Source organism: Moschus berezovskii, chromosome 10, assembly GCF_049115385.1.
Source record: "Moschus berezovskii isolate FMDL1 chromosome 10, NW_MosBer_1.0, whole genome shotgun sequence".
In the NCBI taxonomy this organism is placed as follows: domain Eukaryota; kingdom Metazoa; phylum Chordata; class Mammalia; order Artiodactyla; family Moschidae; genus Moschus; species Moschus berezovskii.
The window spans coordinates 75,485,025-75,504,038 of NC_142469.1; the positions used below are offsets into that span (position 1 = coordinate 75,485,025).

The 19,014-nt window shown below is 39.1% G+C and overlaps 1 protein-coding gene across 6 annotated transcripts in view; it reads right to left on the reverse strand.

Annotated features, from left to right (window-relative positions):
* SAMD3 (sterile alpha motif domain containing 3) overlaps window positions 1–19,014 on the reverse strand; it is a 48,258-nt gene that overhangs the window by 17,849 nt on the left and 11,395 nt on the right. For 5 of the 6 annotated variants that reach the window (XM_088840941.1, XM_088840939.1, XM_088840940.1 and 2 more), the window contains 3 exons: window positions 10,351–10,536; window positions 9,813–9,897; window positions 6,816–6,983 (listed from right to left, as the gene is read on the reverse strand). In XM_088840941.1, coding sequence (XP_088697067.1) covers window positions 6,816–6,983; window positions 9,813–9,897; window positions 10,351–10,536 — 439 coding nt within the window. The remainder of the gene's footprint in view (window positions 1–6,815; window positions 6,984–9,812; window positions 9,898–10,350; window positions 10,537–19,014) is intronic. The other variant, XM_088840937.1, reaches the window with a different exon arrangement.

Sequence of the window (19,014 nt, forward strand, 5' to 3'; positions counted from 1 at the left end):
TACAAAAATAGACTCCAGATGACTTAAAGATCTAATCATGAAAGTGCAAACTGTAAACTTAAAAGAAAGAGCAGGAGAATATCTTTGTGACTTAGAATATGGGAAGGACTGCTTCCTACAAATTAAGAAGAAAAAGATGCCAACCCATTAAAAACGGGGCAATGGAACTAAAGAGGTAATTTTCTAAAAGAAGGAATTAAAAACTCTAACAAACACGAAAAGGTTGGCTTGAAGCTCAACATTCAGAAAACAAAGATCATGGCATCTGGTCCCATCACTTCATGGGAAATAGATGGGGAAACAGTGGAAACAGTGTCAGGCTTTATTTTTTCGGGCTCCAAAATCACTGCAGGTGCTGATTGCAGCCATGAAATTAAAAGACGCTTACTCCTTGGAAGGAAAGTTATGACCAACCTAGATAGCATATTAAAAAGCAGAGACATTACTTTGCCAACCAAGGTCTGTCTAGTCAAGGCTATGGTTTTTCCCATGGTCATGTATGGATGTGAGAGTTGGACTGTGAAGAAAGCTGATCGCCGAAGAATTGATGCTTTTGAACTGTGGTGCTGGAGAAGACTCTTGAGAGTCCCTTGGACTGCAAGGAGATCCAACCAGTCCATTCTAAAGGAGATCAATCCTGGGTGTTCATTGGAAGGACTGATGCTAAAGCTGAAACTCCAATACTTTGGCCACCTCATGCAACGAGTTGACTCACTGGAAAAGACTCTGATGCTGGGAGGGATTGGGGGTGGGAGGAGACGGGGACGACAGAGAATGAGATGGCTGGATGGCATCACCGACTCGATGGACATGAGTTTGAGTGAACTCCAGGAGTTGGTGATGGACAGGGAGGCCTGGCGTGCTGTGATTCATGGGGTCGCAAAGAGTCGGACACGACTGAGTGACTGAACTGAACTGAACTGAACAAACACATGGAGAGATGCTCAGATTCACTAGTTATCCAGGGAAGTGCAAATCACAAGACTGATATTAGTTTATACCTATTAGTCTTGGCAAAACTCACAAGGCTGGCTGACGCCAAGCACTTGCAGGAAAATAAAGATATGCAGTACTATGGGACTGAGACTAACAAAATCATTCTAGAAAGCAATTAATCAAATTAAGTACACGTATGCCGGTCCCATCAGTTCCACTTCTGGGTGGACAAACCAAAGAAATAACATACAGTTGCATCCATAACCAGCCAGGTATAATGGTGTTCTCTGTAGTACCATTCATGTGGGAAGGGGCTTGAAGCAAGGACTTGTAAAAACTGCTACAAACATGGGGTAGAAATACACATGGTAACATAAATGAGACTTAAAAAGTGTCAGTGAAAATGTGAGATACAAATAAGGTATAGAACGGCATTTGTGTGTGTGCTCAATCATGTCTGATTCTCTGCGACCCCATGGACTATAGCCCATCAGGCTCCTCTGTCCATGGAATTTTTCAGGCAAGAATACTGGAGTGGATTGCCATTTCCTCCTCCAGGGGATTTTCCCCATCCAGGGATTGAATCCCCACCTCTTATATCTCCTGTATTGGCAGGCAAATTCTTTACCACTGCACCACTCATGAAGCCCAGAATGTCATTCACATTGAGTCAAATATCTACAAGCCCAAAATTATAGTAGACATTTTGGAACACCTCACAAACAAAAAGATACAGATGAAACACATGAGAAGGGCTGCCCAAGAGCAGAGGTGGGGAAAAGGGCACAGAAGAATGAGCACATGGGAATTCCTCGGTGGTCCAGTAGTTAGGACTCCGTGTGCTCACTGCTGAGGGCCCAGGTTCAATCACTGGTTGGGGAACTAAGATCCCACAAGCCACGTAGCATAACAAAAAATAAAATAAAAATTAAAAATAAAAGGACTCTCATACTTAAAAAAAAATGAGCACAAAAAGAAATGAATAGAACTAGACAGAGGCCTGGCACAGAACAATGATGATAATGTGCCACAAGGTGAGAGTTTGAGTCACTCAACTTTAACACCTCAGGTTTTTCACAAGAAAATAATACAGTACAAAGTTAATTCCACTACACTGCATACATACAATTCCTATAAGCTTTTAAGACCAATGTGTCTTCATCATTTAAACAGGATAATATTGTCAGCAACTTAAGTAATTACTCAGTTAAAACACAGAAATAGACTCAAAAACATAGAAAACAAACTCAAGGTTATGAAAGGGGCAAAGGGGTGAAGGAGGGATAAATGGGGAGTTTAAGATTAACATATACATACTACTGTATATAAAATGCACAACTAAGGACCTACTATACACACAGGGAAAAATATTCAATAGCTTGTAACAACCTATAATGGAAAAGAATCTGAAAAATGAGATATATACATATATGTATGTGTGTATATGTATAACTGAATCACTGCTAAAACCTGAAACATTGTAAATCAACTATGAAAGTGAAAGTCACTTAGTTGTGTCCGACTCTTTGTCAGGCCAGAATACTGGAGTGAGTAGCCTTTCCCTTCTCCAGGGTATCTTCCTAACCCAGGGATTGAACCCAAGTCTCCTGTATTGCAGGCAGATCCCTTCTTCAGCGGATCTTCCTGACCCAGGAATCAAACCGGGGTCTCCTGCATTGCAGGTGGATTCTCTACCAACTGAGCTATCAAGGAAGCCCTAAATCAACTATACTTCAATAAAAAAATATATGGCTCAGTTAATTCTACTGTTTTGAGAATCTACTTGTGTCTCTGTTTGTAAGTACTCTAAGAAGTATAACAAAAGGCAATTAAGCAAGTGAAACAGATTGATCAATTCACAGGGCTACAAGTTGCTTGGACCTAAAGCTAAAACTCAGATGCCTAAGAAGCAGTGTTGCTTATGCTGCATTTGAGTGAATGTACAACCAGCAGTGACATGGGGTCATGAGGTTGGCAAAGGATTTTTAAACATCACATTTAAATCCAGTATTTTTGGAGGATTGATCTAGAAACATAGCTTGAGATTCTGACAAGTATAACTCTGCGTACCATGGTTATAATTCCTTTTAGTAGCAGAATGTAAGGAACCCAGGCATTTTTTAAGACTCATAGGTGGATGCTTGATGCTGCTGAAACTTTGGGTTTTATAGGAGCTTCCCCAGTGGCTCATCTGGTAAAGAATCTGCCTGCCAATGCAGGAGATGCAAGAGATGTGTTGGATCTGTGGGTTGGGAGATCCCCTAGAGGAGGAACTGGAAACCCACTTCAGTATTCTTGTCTGGAGAATCCCATGGACAGAGGAGCCTGGCAAGCTACAGTTCGTGGAGTTGCAAAGAGTCGGACACGACTGAGCGAATTCACTTTCACTTTCACGCTGACCTCAGAGATTAAGGAAGGAGGAGGGTTGCGGACAAAAGATCTGTGACCTCAGACTCACACAAATTCTGCAGCTGCTTGGTCATCTTCAGAAGCCCACATGACAGGAGTAAGAAATGCACTGTCCTTCACTGAGGCATCTACCATCAATATTTTGGTAAATTCCTTCTAACCACCAACAGAAACAAAACAAGTGAAAAATTCTTCTCCTTCCTTACTTAGCCCCAAAACTTTTCTCCAGTTTAGCGAAACCCACTTCCCTGCCTTTGAGGGGATGGCCTGCCTCCTGGCTTGTTGCCTACATCAGCATTTTCCATCTCTCTAGCAAAAGGAATAACTTTTTTTCTATATTATGGAAATGCTGTGCCCAGTCAAGAAATTTTAAAAGAAGGGAAAGTTGCCAAAATATATCTTAATCCAACTATCTTTAATTTCAGAAATCATAAAGACATTTAAAAAGAGCTATAAGAAATTCAAAATGCAGACTGGAAATAATTTAGGCAACTCATCTGAAGTCTAAAATCCCATGAGATAAGTGGTGTATTCACTGAACTTGTCCCTCCACTCTTCGTAGTGTTTTTCCATTTGCTTAGTCACTATGGAGGGTACAAAATACAGAAATATATTGTTTCTGTAATATTCTAGTGTAAAATGTTTCCCGTCCTTTGAAGCACTTGGCTTTACAGAACATTAGGCCACAAACAGAGACATTATGGTGTTTAAAGAGCCAGCAATGTGTAGCTCCATTTGTAAGAGGGAGAAAAGTAAATTCTTAGCAATTAGATTTGCTTGGCAGGAAAAACGTTGTCTCTTTAGGTGCTAACAATGACCTCTTTTTGCCCCAGGTGGCAGGAAGGTCAAAATCAAAATTTGTTGCAACTTAACTCATCTTGGGCCCTGATACATTCAATCCCTCTTCTTTTTGTAGCAAAGACGCCGGCATGGCCGTTCAGTCAGTCAGTCAGTTCAGTTGCTCAGTCATGTCCGACTCTGTGACCCCATGAATCACAGCATGCCAGGCCTCCCTGTCCATCACCAACTCCCAGAGTTCACTCAAGCTCATGTCCATCGAGTTGGTGATGCCATCCAGCCATCTCATTCTCTTTTGTCCCCTTCTCCTCCTGCCCCCAATCCCTCCCAGCATCAGAGTCTTTTCCAGTGAGTCAGCTCTTTGCATGAGGTAGTCAAAGTATTGGAGCTTCAGCTTTAGCATCAGTCCTTCCAGTAGGATTCAATCTAAGATGCAGGCATGTCTAGGAGACTCCAAGATAGGAACCACAAAGGGCACAGTTACAAGATGAACTGAGGTGGTTCTGAGAAAGAATGGAAAGATGACTGTACAGACTGGGTCAATGATGGCTCAACACAAGAGCTGCTGCTGCTGCTGCTAAGTCACTTCAGTCGTGTCCGACTCTGTGCGACCCCATAGACGGCAGCCCACCAGGCTCCCCTGTCCCTGGGATTCTCCAGGCAAGAACACTGGAGTGGGTTGCCATTTCCTTCTCCAGTGTGTGAAAGTGAAAAGTGAAAGTTAAGTCACTCAGTCATGTTCGACTGTTAGAGACCCCATAGACTGCAGCCTACCAGGATCCTCCGACCATGGGATTTTCTAGGCAAGAGTACTGGAGTGGCTTGCCATTGCCTTCTCTGCAACACAAGAGAGGAGCTGCCATTTAGCCTGTGTCTGTCAGGGTGACCTCGGACCCCGAGGGCTTACCCTTGCTGGGGACAATGACTGCTTTTCCAATTTTACCTTTCATCCTACTCCAGTGAATTTTGGTGGAACATGCATCAGAGGGAAAGAAATAAAACTGAATTTGTAAAATATTAATTCATTTATAAAGGAACTCCGTTTGTATTATGAGGAAAATCACATATTTTGAGAATACTTATGCATAATGTAATTATGTTCCTTTACAAAGTGGCTCTTTAAGAATATAAAATATATTTTTAAACAAATCTAATTCTATCTTATGATCTTAGTTTACAATTGGAATATTGCAGTTAAAGTTTCTATAAAATCACATCTTAATCTGTGTACCTTTCATCTGTCTTGTCTTTTCATCAAAAAGCAGATATAAAATTGTATTACCTTAACTGGACTGTCATTTTGAAAACACTTTGAAAGTTACATAAGAAGATATTTTAAAATACATCTTGATCTAAAATCTTTCTTATGTATAATGCTAGAATGAATAGTTTACAAAATATGTTTAAAAAATACTCCCGTCCCCTGGGACTTATAAGTAGTGACAATAAAATTGAGATAATCTGATAGGCTACTCTATTAATATTAAATAATTATACCAGCTGAAAAAGAAAACAGAATATTTACACCGAGTACATTCACTAGCATAAATGTGCTTATAGTGAAAAGTTAGATTTACATATTCATGTTGTGCTGCGTGAGTGCTAGGTTGCTTCAGTCATGTCCGACTCTTTGCGACCCTGTAGACTGACTGTAGCCTGCCAGGCTTCTCTGTCCATGGGATTCTCCAGGGAAGAATACTGGAGTGGGTTGCCATGCTCTCCCCCAAGAGATCTGCCCGACCCACGGATCAAACCTGAGGCTCTTGCAGCTCCTGCACTGTAGGTGGATTCTTTACCACTGAGCCACCAGGGAAGCCCACTCATTCATACTGGATTGAGGGAAAAATAGTATTTCGGGGGACATGAGATTTAGCTTCTTGAACTTGATAGTTAGGACATTCTTCCTAAGGTGCTCAGTCTATTTTATTAGCAAGGGACATTTTTGTTTCTGAGAACATCTGGGGGCCATGAAGTAGATAATATCTATAGAACCTCAGATAATTAGGACCCACATCAACATTACAGTACAGCAAACCCACTGTAGAGCAGGGAATCTCCAGACGCTGCCAGGGGCCCTTGGCCCAAAGCTCCTCAGGGCTGTCTCTGTACAAAGCAAGAACACTGCGGAGTTTCGTACCCATGTGTGTGGATTATCTTCCTTCCCAAACCTTGAAACCAGAGGCTACTTGACCCCTACAATATGAGGATTAAAAACTTTCTGTAAATGGCAACCCACTCCAGTGTTCTTGCCTGGAGAATCCCAGGGACAGGGGAGCCTGGTGGGCTTCCATCTGTGGGGTCACACAGAGTCGGACACGACTGAAGTGACTTAGCAGCAGCAGCAGTAATAAGAACAGCAAGAACGTAAAACACATTTTAGGATAAGAGGTAAAGAAATTATTCAAAGATCCAGAACTTAAGAGTTTCTCCAGGTCTTTTGAAGACTGTGAAAGAATAAACTTGAGATGTTCAATAAACCCTCTGCTCAGGTTTTTGGAGACCCTCTTCTGGAAATACTCTCATTCACAAAAGCAAAACAGATTTTCTTGGTTTCTGACCCACATGTTAAATTTTCAAAAGGATATTTTGTTTTGCTTTAATTATTTTAGTATTTGTTACTCCTTAATCAGTCAACCAATAAGTTGTCAGAACAATTAAATATTCAATCTTACTTTTATCTGGACAATTTTAATTTCATTGAATTTTATATCAGCAAGAGATTTCCTTGTCTGGCCTCTTCGGTGTCCAAATTTACACTTATTTCTCATCACTTGTTCATCATCTTCTATGGGTCTTCGAACATACTTAAAGCGATCTTTGAGGGCTCGTTTCCATAAAAACTGTGTAAAATTATAAAACAGGGCAGTTAAGCTTCAAAGAGGTTTGAATAAGCCTATAGAAACAATAAAATTGTTGTCTATCACCTTTGGGTCTGAAAATATCTTCTCATCACAAATACTGGCCAGACTGAGAAACCTTGATCTAGTTATAAGGTGTATGGGTGTCCGCTGTAACAGTCTTTCAACTTCTGTTTTAGATTTGAAATTTTTTGAAATAAAAAATTGTGACTATCAAAATCTTGTAACAATCTATAATAGAAAATAATCTGAAAAGTTGTATATTTATATATACATACATATATAATCAAATCATTTTGCTGTACACCTAAAACTAATACAGTATTATAAATCAATTATACTTAAATTTTTAAAAGTTAAGAATAAAATTAGTCCTAAAAACAACCAAATGCTTCCTCGCTTGTGTGCTCTCTCTCTCACATTAATATTCTAAACAATTTTCTACATCTTCCACTGTTACATTAGATACACAGCCTCACATACACTTGTGGGGAGAGTTTGAGCAAACACCTACCATGCCCCAAAGGTTCCCCTTTCACTGCATGTGTACAAACCTGGACCATAATGTGTTAAGCAGCTTTGCAGGTCTCTTAACAGTGAGCCATCTTTAGTGAACATCACTGGGAAAAGGTTTGGGCAAAAAGCACACAAGATCAAAGTAAGCATTATTCATAACTTTCTGTTTGTCTCATTTGATAACCACGAAACTAAAGGTCAAAATGTAATTAGATAGATATGTATTTGCTTACATATAGGCAAAGATTCTCTGGGAGGAATCTTTAATAATACTGGTTACTTCTGGGAAGGAAAATTGGATGACTGGAGGATAGAGGTGGGAGGGAGACGTTTCCATTTATATCCTTTTATAGCTTTTGAACCCCACGAAAGTATAACTTATTGAAACAACAAATTTAGATTATTTCTTTAAAACACAACTAACTCTATAAACAGTAACACTAATTTTTGGCAAATATTATATCTTAAGTGTAGAAGGAATTCATGTCATGTCAGGTAATTATCAATACTAGGACCCCAGGTTTGTTTGTACTTTTTTTTTTTTTTTGAGAAATTTTGGTTTACTTTATAGTATGCTTTTGTATACAACAGAATATTTTTTGAAAGGATATCATACTAGAAGCAAGGGTAGCTGAATACCAGTCTGACTTCAAAGTTACTGGTTCTAGATATGTCTTTTCTGAGGCTGGGTGGTGAAAAATAATCTTGAAGGCCCTCTCCCACTCAGAAAATTCTATGATTCTATCGGTATATAATGAACTTTTTCCAAGAAAGAAAGAGAGAAAGAAAGAAAAAAAGCAAAGCAAGGGAGGGAAGAAAGCAAACAGAGACCTTAAATGTTAGATTGGAACTAATTTCTTATATTCCACATCTCCAAGAAAGTACAGCAAAACATTTTTCTCACAGATGTCTGTGAAAATAAAGTACAAAGGACATTCATCTTATTTAGATACAATTGCCAATGTATGTATGTCACCTAGAGATATAAGAACTAATAGACATTATAGCTTTAGGTATAAGAGCTATAATTCTCCACAATTGTCCCTTAAATCATACAGTTCCAGTGTCACAATGCACTCAAAATTTTTTAACCACCTTGACTTTTTTAAGTGTACAGTTCAGTAGAGTTAAGTATGTTTACACTGTTGGGCAATGGAGATCCCCAGCTTTTAAAGCCAAGGGACTTCAGATCCAGAGAGCAAAGCTTATACTGAAACCTCTAGAACAGTATTTCTCAACTCTGGTTGCACATTAGAATCATCTGGGGTACTTTTAAAGATGCAAAGGTTTCTTCTTCAGATCAACTAAATCAGCATCTCTGGGGATCCTGATGTGCAGCCAGAGTTGAGAACTGCTGCCCCAGAACACCATGAGGATCTTTTTTTGTCAGAACAGCAGAGCCATGAAAGAATCAAGTGAGGCTGCAGGTCAAGACCTCAAAACTATACAACTGCTGCATGGGTCTAAAGAAAGGCAAGAACCATTCTAGTGATGAAAGCATGGATGTAGGTGCAGTCACAGCTTCTCTTTCTAGTATGGCATCTCTTGAAGATCCTTCCTAGAGACTCACGGTTAAACATGAGCTTCCAGATAGCTTTGAGAGAGAGATTCTGATCATCTTTCTAGAGGATAACAGAGAGAAAGAAGACCACGGAGGACGGAGGAAGATGGGGAGGGATGAACAGGTGGAGCACAGAGGATTTTTAGCACAGTGAAAATACTATATATGATACAATAATCATGGATACATCTGTCTAAACACACACAGACTGCACAATGCCAAGAACGAGCCTTAATGTAACCTATAGACTTTGGCTGATTATGATGCGTCAGTGTAGGTTCATCAGTTGTAATGAATTACCTCTCTGTGGTGGACATTGATAACGAGGGATGTTAGATGTTAGGGATGTGTAGGGGCAAGGGCTATTTGGGAAATCTCTGTATCTTTCTCTCAATTTTGCTGTGAACTTAAAACTGCTCTAAAAAAAAATGTTTTGTTTTTTTTTTAAAAGAAGACATAGGAATCATAAAAAAAAAAAAATACAGATCAGAGAGAGAAAGACCAAAACTAAGAACAAGATGGGGACTGAGAGCAAGAGACAGAAGAGATGGTCAAGGGAATGGAGTTAGAGAGAGACCAGACAGAAAATGACAGAGAAAGAGAAACAGACAGACCTAGATAAACAGGGAGAGAGACTGAGGGAAAGGGAATGAGGCCTGAAATTAGTGGACAGCACAAGGCTCTTATTTTAAGGAGGGTTGAGAGTAACCGAATGGTGCCATGTGGTCACTTACAAAGCCACAGCCGTCCTCATCCAGGAAAGGGTGGGCCTGCAGTAGGGCATTGACCACGTTGTTATACTGCTGGGTAGTGGGGTACCTGTTCAGAGTAACAGAGAGGACATTTTTCAGTTCAAGAAGCCCGTGTTCCTCCCTATGAGTCCAAATTACATTCACTTTTCTTCAAATATTTCTATGTGATAATGTAGACACTCGAATAAGGGCTTTCCTGATGGCTCAGTGTATTGCAGGAGATACAGGAGACATGGGTTCGGTCCCTGGGTTGGGAAGATCCCCTGGAGGAGGAAATGGCAACCCACTCCAGGATTCTCACCTGGAGAATCCCACAGACAGAGGAGCCTGGAGGGTCCATGGGGTAACAGAAGAGTCAGACATGACTGAACATAGCACACACATTCAAATATTGGGCAATGTTGGACTTGTTACCAATTTGTCATGCAAAATCTGAAGAGAATGGGTTCCAAATGACTTCAAGTCTATTCTGAAAACATGCCCTCTCCCAAGGCAGCAAGTCTGCCCTGTTATTACTCACAGTGAGCCTTCCAGATACTTGGTCATGTCCGCCTGGAGGAACTCAATGATCCTTATCCTCATGCTGTGATCAGGACACTTCTGTTCTGCTAGCATGCACTTGACATCATAAGGAAACTCTGGTAAGACGTAGGACTTAGTCCATTGTAAGGCTTTATTCCTTGCTAGAATGTGTCTCACATTCCTTCTGTGAAATAAAAAACACAAAGAATGAAATTCTATTTCAAATATATGCAACTTATTAATTCTCTATACCCTGAGAGAATGGCTGGAAGGCATCACCGACTTAATGGACATGAGTTTGAGTAAACTCCAGGAGTTGGTGATGAACAGAGAGGCCTGGTGTGCTGCAGTCCATGGGGTAGCAAAGAGTCGGACACAACTGAACAGCTGAACTGAACTGAACTGATACCCTGAGAACTGATGATAGAAACCACATTCTTGAGACCTAAATATATGGACATTGTCAACCCATCTTCCATCCAGTCATCTTTGTACAAATGTTTAAAGGTTCATCGAGTATCTCTTGTTTTCTTTCCCTTTGCACACACACAAATACTTGTCATTCTGGAAAAAATATCATAACAACATAGGCTATAGAAGACAGTCTGAAGTTGGGAAGAATGCTGATCCATGTATCTTGAGGAGGCAATAGGGAATGCATAGCTTAAAACTGAACAAGATATCTAACTAAAAGAGAGTAAATTGCAATTCAAAGCAAATTAGGCATGTGATAAAGTCTTACTTTGCATCTGATTCAGAAAATTCTTCTAATTAATTTATTTGGCTGAAAATAAAATTAATTTATTAATTCAATTAATGTATTATTACTTATTTCACTACAATAAATAATATTGTAGTGAAGTACACGAGTCACTTAATGAGTCACTTTAGTTGTTCTTGGCTATTTTAATAAGGTAAACTTGGTCTCTAAATTTAAAATAAGTATTAGATATTCTGATCTCTCAAATGAAGTTTCTACAAAAGGCTACAGAAAATGATAGCTACAGAAGGCAGATCAGTGGTTGCCTGGGGCTTGGGGTGGGAGAGGAGACTGATTGAAAAAAGGACACCAGGGAATTTTTTAGGGTGATGAAAGCGTTTCAAAACAGATTGCGACAATGGCTGCACACTGGCATAAATTTGCTAAAATTAACTGAGCTGTATACTTTAAATAGGTGAATTTTATGTTATGAAAGTTAAATCTCAGTAAGTTTGTTTATAAAATTAAATATCAGAACCACTTTAAAACCTTAAAATCAGTGATTGATCCAGTGTGTAAAACCTAAAATTTTCAAGCAAGTTACCAGAGGCAAGAGGTAGCGTTCAGTCCATTTCACTAATAGGATTGATTGGAAAGGAAGTGAAGTAATAGAAGTAAATCAAGCTGAAGACAAAGAAAGATTTTCTAAATTAACCTAAGTAGGTTAATCTTCTGGCACAAGCATGGACTACTTAGTAGCCCAAACAAAATTCAGATGAGCTTTGAAAGACCAGCTTCCTTTAGAATTTTAGGTCATATGTTGTAAGAATGCAAGACATATAACAAAACATGAGGAATAAAGGAAATTGGAGAAAGAATTCTGCTCTGTTTTCGTGATAAGATCTTTCTCCTTTCTTCCCCTTTGGCAATAACTATATTGGTGGTGAAAACACGTCCCGGCTAAAACAAGCACACTGATAATTCAACACTTGATTCAATACAGCAACAGGCAATTCCCAGAAGAAATTTGTGCCTCAGACCAAACTATTTTCCAATATGTTCCCCTCTTATTTCATTCATTCATTCAAGCAATGTTTATTGGGAAGGTACTAGGGGGCAATTACTCGTCTACAACCCCTATTTCCTTTCTTATTCTCTTATTTCTTTCTCGCGTGATCTCTCCTTTATCGACTTAGACCAAGATTCTAAAGTAATGGCAAGTTTCATTGGCTGTATTTTGTGCCTTCCCAAGATTTTGAAAGGTGCTGTAACTGTGCAGGCATTAAGTTTGGTTTCAGTACAACATTTTAACATCTATCTCCTTTCCCTATGAATTTCAAGTCTATTTAACTGCATGACCCCTTTATTTTTATTTTATTTTTTTTTTCCAATTTTATTTATTTTTTTCAAGTTGAACAGACTAAATTTCTTTAAACAAACTTACTTATACTCCAGAGTCCTTTAAAAACTTAATAGCATTTATACATTGAAGGTATTTGATTTTCTTGTAACTAGCACTTCAAATGCAACAAGCATTTGAAGCAACAAGCATTTGACCCAACAAGTAAAACTTTCTACAGTTCATAACTTTTATAAATAAAATAAATTAAATGTACAGTGAATAAGTTCTCTGAAATATTTCAATATTTCTGCAGGTTTAGTAACATCGTAACATACATTTCAAGTAAAATTCACAAATCTAAAAACCTGTTAGGCATTTTTAGGCGTTTTAAGATGGAAATGAAGACCAACGTTACATCGTAATATGCCAATTACAAATAGTACTTCAAATAGCAAATACTACAGTTTGTCCCAAACTTTAAAAACTATTCATGAACTCAACACTGAACTATTGATGGCTATGAGAATTGTTTCCTAGCCTTTTTGAAAATTTCAACCCATTTACGTTTAAGGTAATTATTGATAAATACGATCCCGTAGCCATTTTCTTTATTGCTTTGGGTTCAAGTTTATACACTCTTTCTGTGTATCCTGTCTATAGAAGATCCTTTAGCATTTGTTGGAGAGCTGGTTTGGTGATGCTGAATTCTCTCAGCTTTTGCTTGTCTGTAAAGCTTTTGATTTCTCCTTCATATTTGAATGAGATCCTTGCTGGGTATAGTAATCTGGGCTGTAGGGTATTTTCTTTCATCACTTTAAGTATGTCTTGCCACTCCCTTCTGGCCTGAAGAGTTTCTGTTGAAAGATCAGCTGTTCTCCTTATGGGAATCCCCTTATGTGTTATTTGCTGCTTTTCCCTTGCTGCTTTTAATATTTGTTCTTTGTGTTTGATCTTTGTTAATTTGATTACTATGTGTCTTGGAGTATTTCGCCTTGGGTTTATCCTGTTGGGGACTCTCTGGGTTTCTTGGACTTGGGTGATTATTTCTTTCCCCATTTTAGGGAAATTTTCAACTATTATCTCCTCAAGTATTGTCTCATGGTCTTTCTTTTTGTCTTCTTTTTCTGGGACTCCTATGATTCGAATGTTGGAGCGTTTAACATTGTCCCAGAGGTCTCTAATATTGTCCTCATTTCTTTTAATTAGTTTTTCTTTTTTCCTCTCTGTTTCATTTATTTCTACAATTCTATCTTCTAGTTCGCTTATCCTGTCTTCTGCCTCTGTTATTCTACTGTTTGTTCCCTCCAGAGTGTTTCTGATCTCATCTATTGCATTATTCATTGTATATTGACTCTTTTTTATTTCTTCTAAGTCCTTATTAAATCTTTCTTCCATCTTCTCAATCCTTTTCTCCAGGTTATTTATCTGTAACTCCATTTTGCTTTCAAGATTTTGAATCATTTTCACCATCAAAATTTGAAATTCTTTATCAGGTAAATTCCCTATATCTTCTTCTTTTGTTTGTGTTGGTGGGCAATTATTTTGTTCCTTTACTTGCTGGGTATTTCTCTGCCTCTTCATCTTGCTTATATTGCTTTGCTTGGGGTGGCCTTTCCCTCTTCTTGCAGTTTGTGGAGTTCTCTTTATTACGTAGTTTCTTCGCTGCGTGTGGGGTTGGACGGGTGACTTGTCCGGGTTCTCTGGTTAGGGAAGCATGTGTCGGTGTTCTGGTGGGTGGAGCTGAATTTCTTCTCTCTCCTTTAGAAGACAATGGGCTGCTTTTCTGGGAGCCTGATGTCCTCTGCCAGTATTCAGAAGTTGTTTTGTGGACTTTACTCCGCGTTCAAATGTTCTTTTGATGAATTTGTGGGGGAGAAAGTGGTCTTGCCATCTTATCCCTCCGCCATCTTGTTTCTTCCTCCCCAGAACACTGGATTCTTATATTCCACTTGGTCGTGGAGTATCTCTTCCCAGCTGCTCCAGCAAGGCGCAGCCGCTGTACCTTACTTTGGACGAGGGGTATCTCCTCAAGGCCGCGCCTCCTGCTTTGAATGTAGATCAGCTCCTCTTGGCCCTCCGGTGCCCAAGCAGCCACCGCCTCCTGAACGCGGTACAGCTCCTCTCGGCCACCGCCCTAACCCTGGGCGCGGGGTAGCTTGCATGACCCCTTTAGACTGTTGAGGTTGCTAGTCTTATATAGTATCTCATCAATGAATAACTTCTACATTCCAATGCTATAAAATAGGTCTTGAGTCAATTTTTATCTTCTTTCTCTATATATGTCTTTTCTCTTCAACATCAGGGTAAGAACTGTATATATAGCATGTTCTTATTTCTGTCAAATGCCTAGAATGTGACTAGACACATATAGGCTCAATCAAAGCCAGACAGTCCATCTTGCTCCTAATTAGACAAAATCAGAGGCAACAAATTTTCCTTTTCTTTACATTAAAACAACAAGATATTTTGGAAGTGAACAGAATGCAAAGTATGCTAACTAACACAAGTCAAAACTAATATTATACAGAATAATAGAATCAGAAATTAAAAACACACTCTAATTGAGTGCAGATAACTGCAGGCATAATCACCACCCATTCATAAAAATATTAAAATTCTATATCTGCATTGCATTTTAAAAATCCTTACTCTGAGGTTATGATTATTCATATCATTATTGAGGTAGAGTTGAGCAGAACACTGTGGAAGTCAGCTCAAAGTAAGAACATGGAGCAGAAATAATCCCAAACTAAGAGGATGCTGATATTTCTGTTTCCACTTCAGAGTCAGTGCCCCTTAACAAGATAATATCAGAAAACAAAGGTCTTTAATTCAATGGGTCACAACGCTGGGTTCACAGTACAATAAAGCTTTTAAAACATGTTAACGGCTAGGAATGATTCCCAGTCTAACTGAATCAGTCTACTGCACTAAACACTCAGTGTCTATGTAGACTTTATATTTGTAATAAAATGAAACCAACAATAAACTTAAGCGGACACATTTGATAATTATCAATATTATTATTGCAATATGTGCCAATTTAAAAAATTATGAGGGACTTTCCTGTTGGTCCAGTGGCTAAGACTCTGTGCTCCCAGGGTACGGGGGTCAGGTTCGATCCCCAGACAAGAAACTAGATTCCACATGCCTCAATCAAGAGTTCTCATGCTGCAAACAAAAAAGATCCACATGACGGAAGGGAGATCAAAGATCTGCGTACCTCAACTAAGACCTGATGCAGCCAAATAAATAAATAAGTGTTTTTTTAAAATTATGAGATAGAGGTTCTCAGGAAGAAGCTCACTGACTGTAACACTTTATTAAGAATGAAAAATCATCTAATTATTTTTACTCCCAAGAAACAGACAATATGGGCCTCACCTAGAATAAGGGAGATGGCCCTATGCAGAAAAGGGCCAATGGAGTTCCAGTCTGTTAAGGAAAAATCTCAACATACAGAAACAGAAGTGGAGCCTTGGTAGGGAGCAGGAGAGACATACATGTGGGCAAGGATTACTTGTTTTACCACCAGTGTATATAACTTATTCAACAATTAGGACAGCTCATTATATAGTCCAATTTTGTGTGCCATTTTATTATCAGCTAGCATCCAGTGTTTTTTCTCAGATCCAGCCAAGATTCAAGCCTTCTAAATCTCCAGGACACACTATGCATGTGCCAACAGTTGTTTCCCTCACCCTGAATGCCCAAAGCTTCCTTCATTCTTCTAGGTTCATTTTAGGTCTTCTCCCCAGGTAGATGTCTTCCCCTCTCTCCTGGCTCTCTGGTGGTCTTCCTTGTCTAAATCCCCCACATGGCCTGGTCCAGCACTGGCTCCATGGGTACTCATCAACTATGTCTTGCTTTCTTACCTGTTTTGATTTCCCTAATGCCATTGTTGAATGAAAACAGTTGTTCTACAGTTCTATAACAGTTCTTTAACAGTTCTAGAACTATAACTGCTATATAGTTATAGTTATTTAGTAACAGTTCTATAACAACATGTTATAGAAAGCTTCAGGAACATTTGAGAGAGATGTAAAAATGTTAAATATAATATTCTATGACAGATAAACAAAGACAGTCATAAGTTGCCTAAACTTGTGTTTTCACACATGAAATTGACATCTTTTGAAAAGGGGAGTTCTGTTATATTAAAAACAACCCACCCATGATAAAGGAACCATTGAACAGGAAGGCATCAAGCTGACGTGCTAGCGGAGAGAAGTGTGACATCACTAAGTCCTCAAGTTTGAGATATGAAAATGTGTGGGACCCCAATGCAAGAGAGGCAGATCTAGGGATTGGAGTACAGCCCTCTGTATACACAAAAGATACCTAAGAATTAGACCTTGGCTATGCAAACTTCATAAAAATCAACCACCACTGAGAAAACCCTCCCGAAGTTTTCTCACCAGGCTTTAGCTACATCCCATGTGGGTTCTTTATAGAACCAAGGACAGAGTTCATGTCACACTCAACTGAATTCTGGTTGACTTTTGGCGTCATAGTCACGAATCAGGTCTACTTTCCTAAAATTTGGGCCACAAATGACACCTTTCTCTAGGGGTCCCCAGCTTGGAGATAACCTGTTACCTTGAGGGACTGTGATGCTTTTCTAGTCCTATAAAATGGTATTGCTTTCCGGTCCTTAAGGAAGAAGAGCAGGAGACAAGTGGAAGTCTTTCCTGTGAAGAACAGCCATTCTCACTAGCAGGCTTGGTCTTCACATGTAAAGAACCACCTCTATCAGTGGTAGCATTCTCAGCATCGAAAGACAAATCAGTGACAAATACTGTGCTCTCCAGGGATTTAATAGAAAGACTGTGTTCCACAAGCCTACATTCATTTTATTCTTTTCCACACAGAAACTTGCAGACTCTATACACTGAAAATGGTATATATCAGGGTGTCCAGTTTTCTATTATCAAGTCTAAAACAAAATGCCATGTAACCACATCTAAAAGCTTCAGTGTTTTGGGAACACAGAAGAAGAGAATGGAGTCAAGTAAGAGAAGGTATAGACATCTGTTTAAAGAACTTGCTGTCATCTAACTGTAGGACATAAAAGGACCTTATAATACACATCTTCAAAACAGGGATCGAAGTTCACCAAACTACAAAGTTCAACAGAAATGTTGCTTCTGTGTTATTAGACCGGTACTCTGTGAATCACCTGCTTTACTTTACCTAGGCAAGACTTTCCACTGCTAAGAAAACAAAGTAAACAAGAAGTTTTTGAAAAACCCAGTAGAGATATACATGTCAATGAGCTAGGTGAGATGCCATCTCTGAAAATATAGAACGATGTCACAGCAAGACATGCATGGACTATGAAAGAAATGCTGTTTTGTTGCTGCAACCACCAGTAATTCAGAAAATGTTTGCTCCACATTCTCATCATTTGATGTGTGCTTTTAATTTATGTTTTATAGCTCTGGGCTATCACAGTTGCCATTTAATCTATGAAATTTCCAGAGGAATTTAGTTTCTGAAAGACATGTGTGAACATGTAATCAAGCAGAAAGCAGAGGTAGAGATGTGGCTGGCATCAAGCACTGTGCTATAATACAGACAGACATCTCTCAAACCCTCCCTGTCCTTGGTTGCCAGTGAGAGATTCAAGGAGCCAGGAATTTTGGGGGTATTGACTAATCAAGAAAAGAAGCATAAAATAAATACATCTTTTATTTCTCCCTGTTCCCCAATTCTTCTTGGTATTGACAGATGGACAAAGATCCAGAAATGTGACCTTACCCTCAATATTTACAATTTTTAGCACGACAGTCACAAAAACAGGTCTCATAGAGCTATCATATCTGAGTCCCTCTTTTTCTTTTTTATTTCTCATTCATAAAAAAGAAAAAGTAATGAGACATTACCTATGCAGTTGTTGCAAAATGTTCAGCACTACAATTTTGTAGTTCATAATTACCCAAATCAGGTGGTTCAGGACAGTTTCTTATTAATCCGCCTGTATACTACTAGGTTTTTGAACCCTGACCTCATGTGAACAGTTTACATCCTCAGAGCATCTGCTAAATAGGGATGAGCCTGGAAAAACTCACTTTTCAAATCTGGCCCACAGTGCTGGTTTTTTGTGACTTTTGGGGCCAAAAAAAGAGACTGAGTAGTCTTGTCCCAACTGTGTGCCATCTAGGCTGTGACTTGCCAGTTCCTCAACCATGTAGCTTCATACAAATAAAAGTTTCCTATTTCTAAAGATTGAAGCAACTTGATTTATACCAAAGTACCACTAAACCGGTGGCTTAAGGGGCTTCCCAGGTGGCATAGTGGTAAAGAATCTGCCTGCCAATGCAGGAGACGTGGGAGATATAGTTTCGATCCCTGGTTTGAGAAGATGCCCTGGAGTAGAAAATTGCAACCCACTCCAGTAATCTTGCCTGGAAAATTTCATGGACAGAGGAGACTGTCCATGGAAAATTTCAGGAAAATGTTCAGGAAACTTTCATGGACAGGCTACAGTTCAAGGGGTCACAAAGAGTCAGATACGTATCAGATATGTAGTTGATCTGACTGAGCAACTACACATACACACACGGGTGGCTTCAAGAACAAACATTAATTTCTCATGGTTACAGAGTCTGGATGTTCCA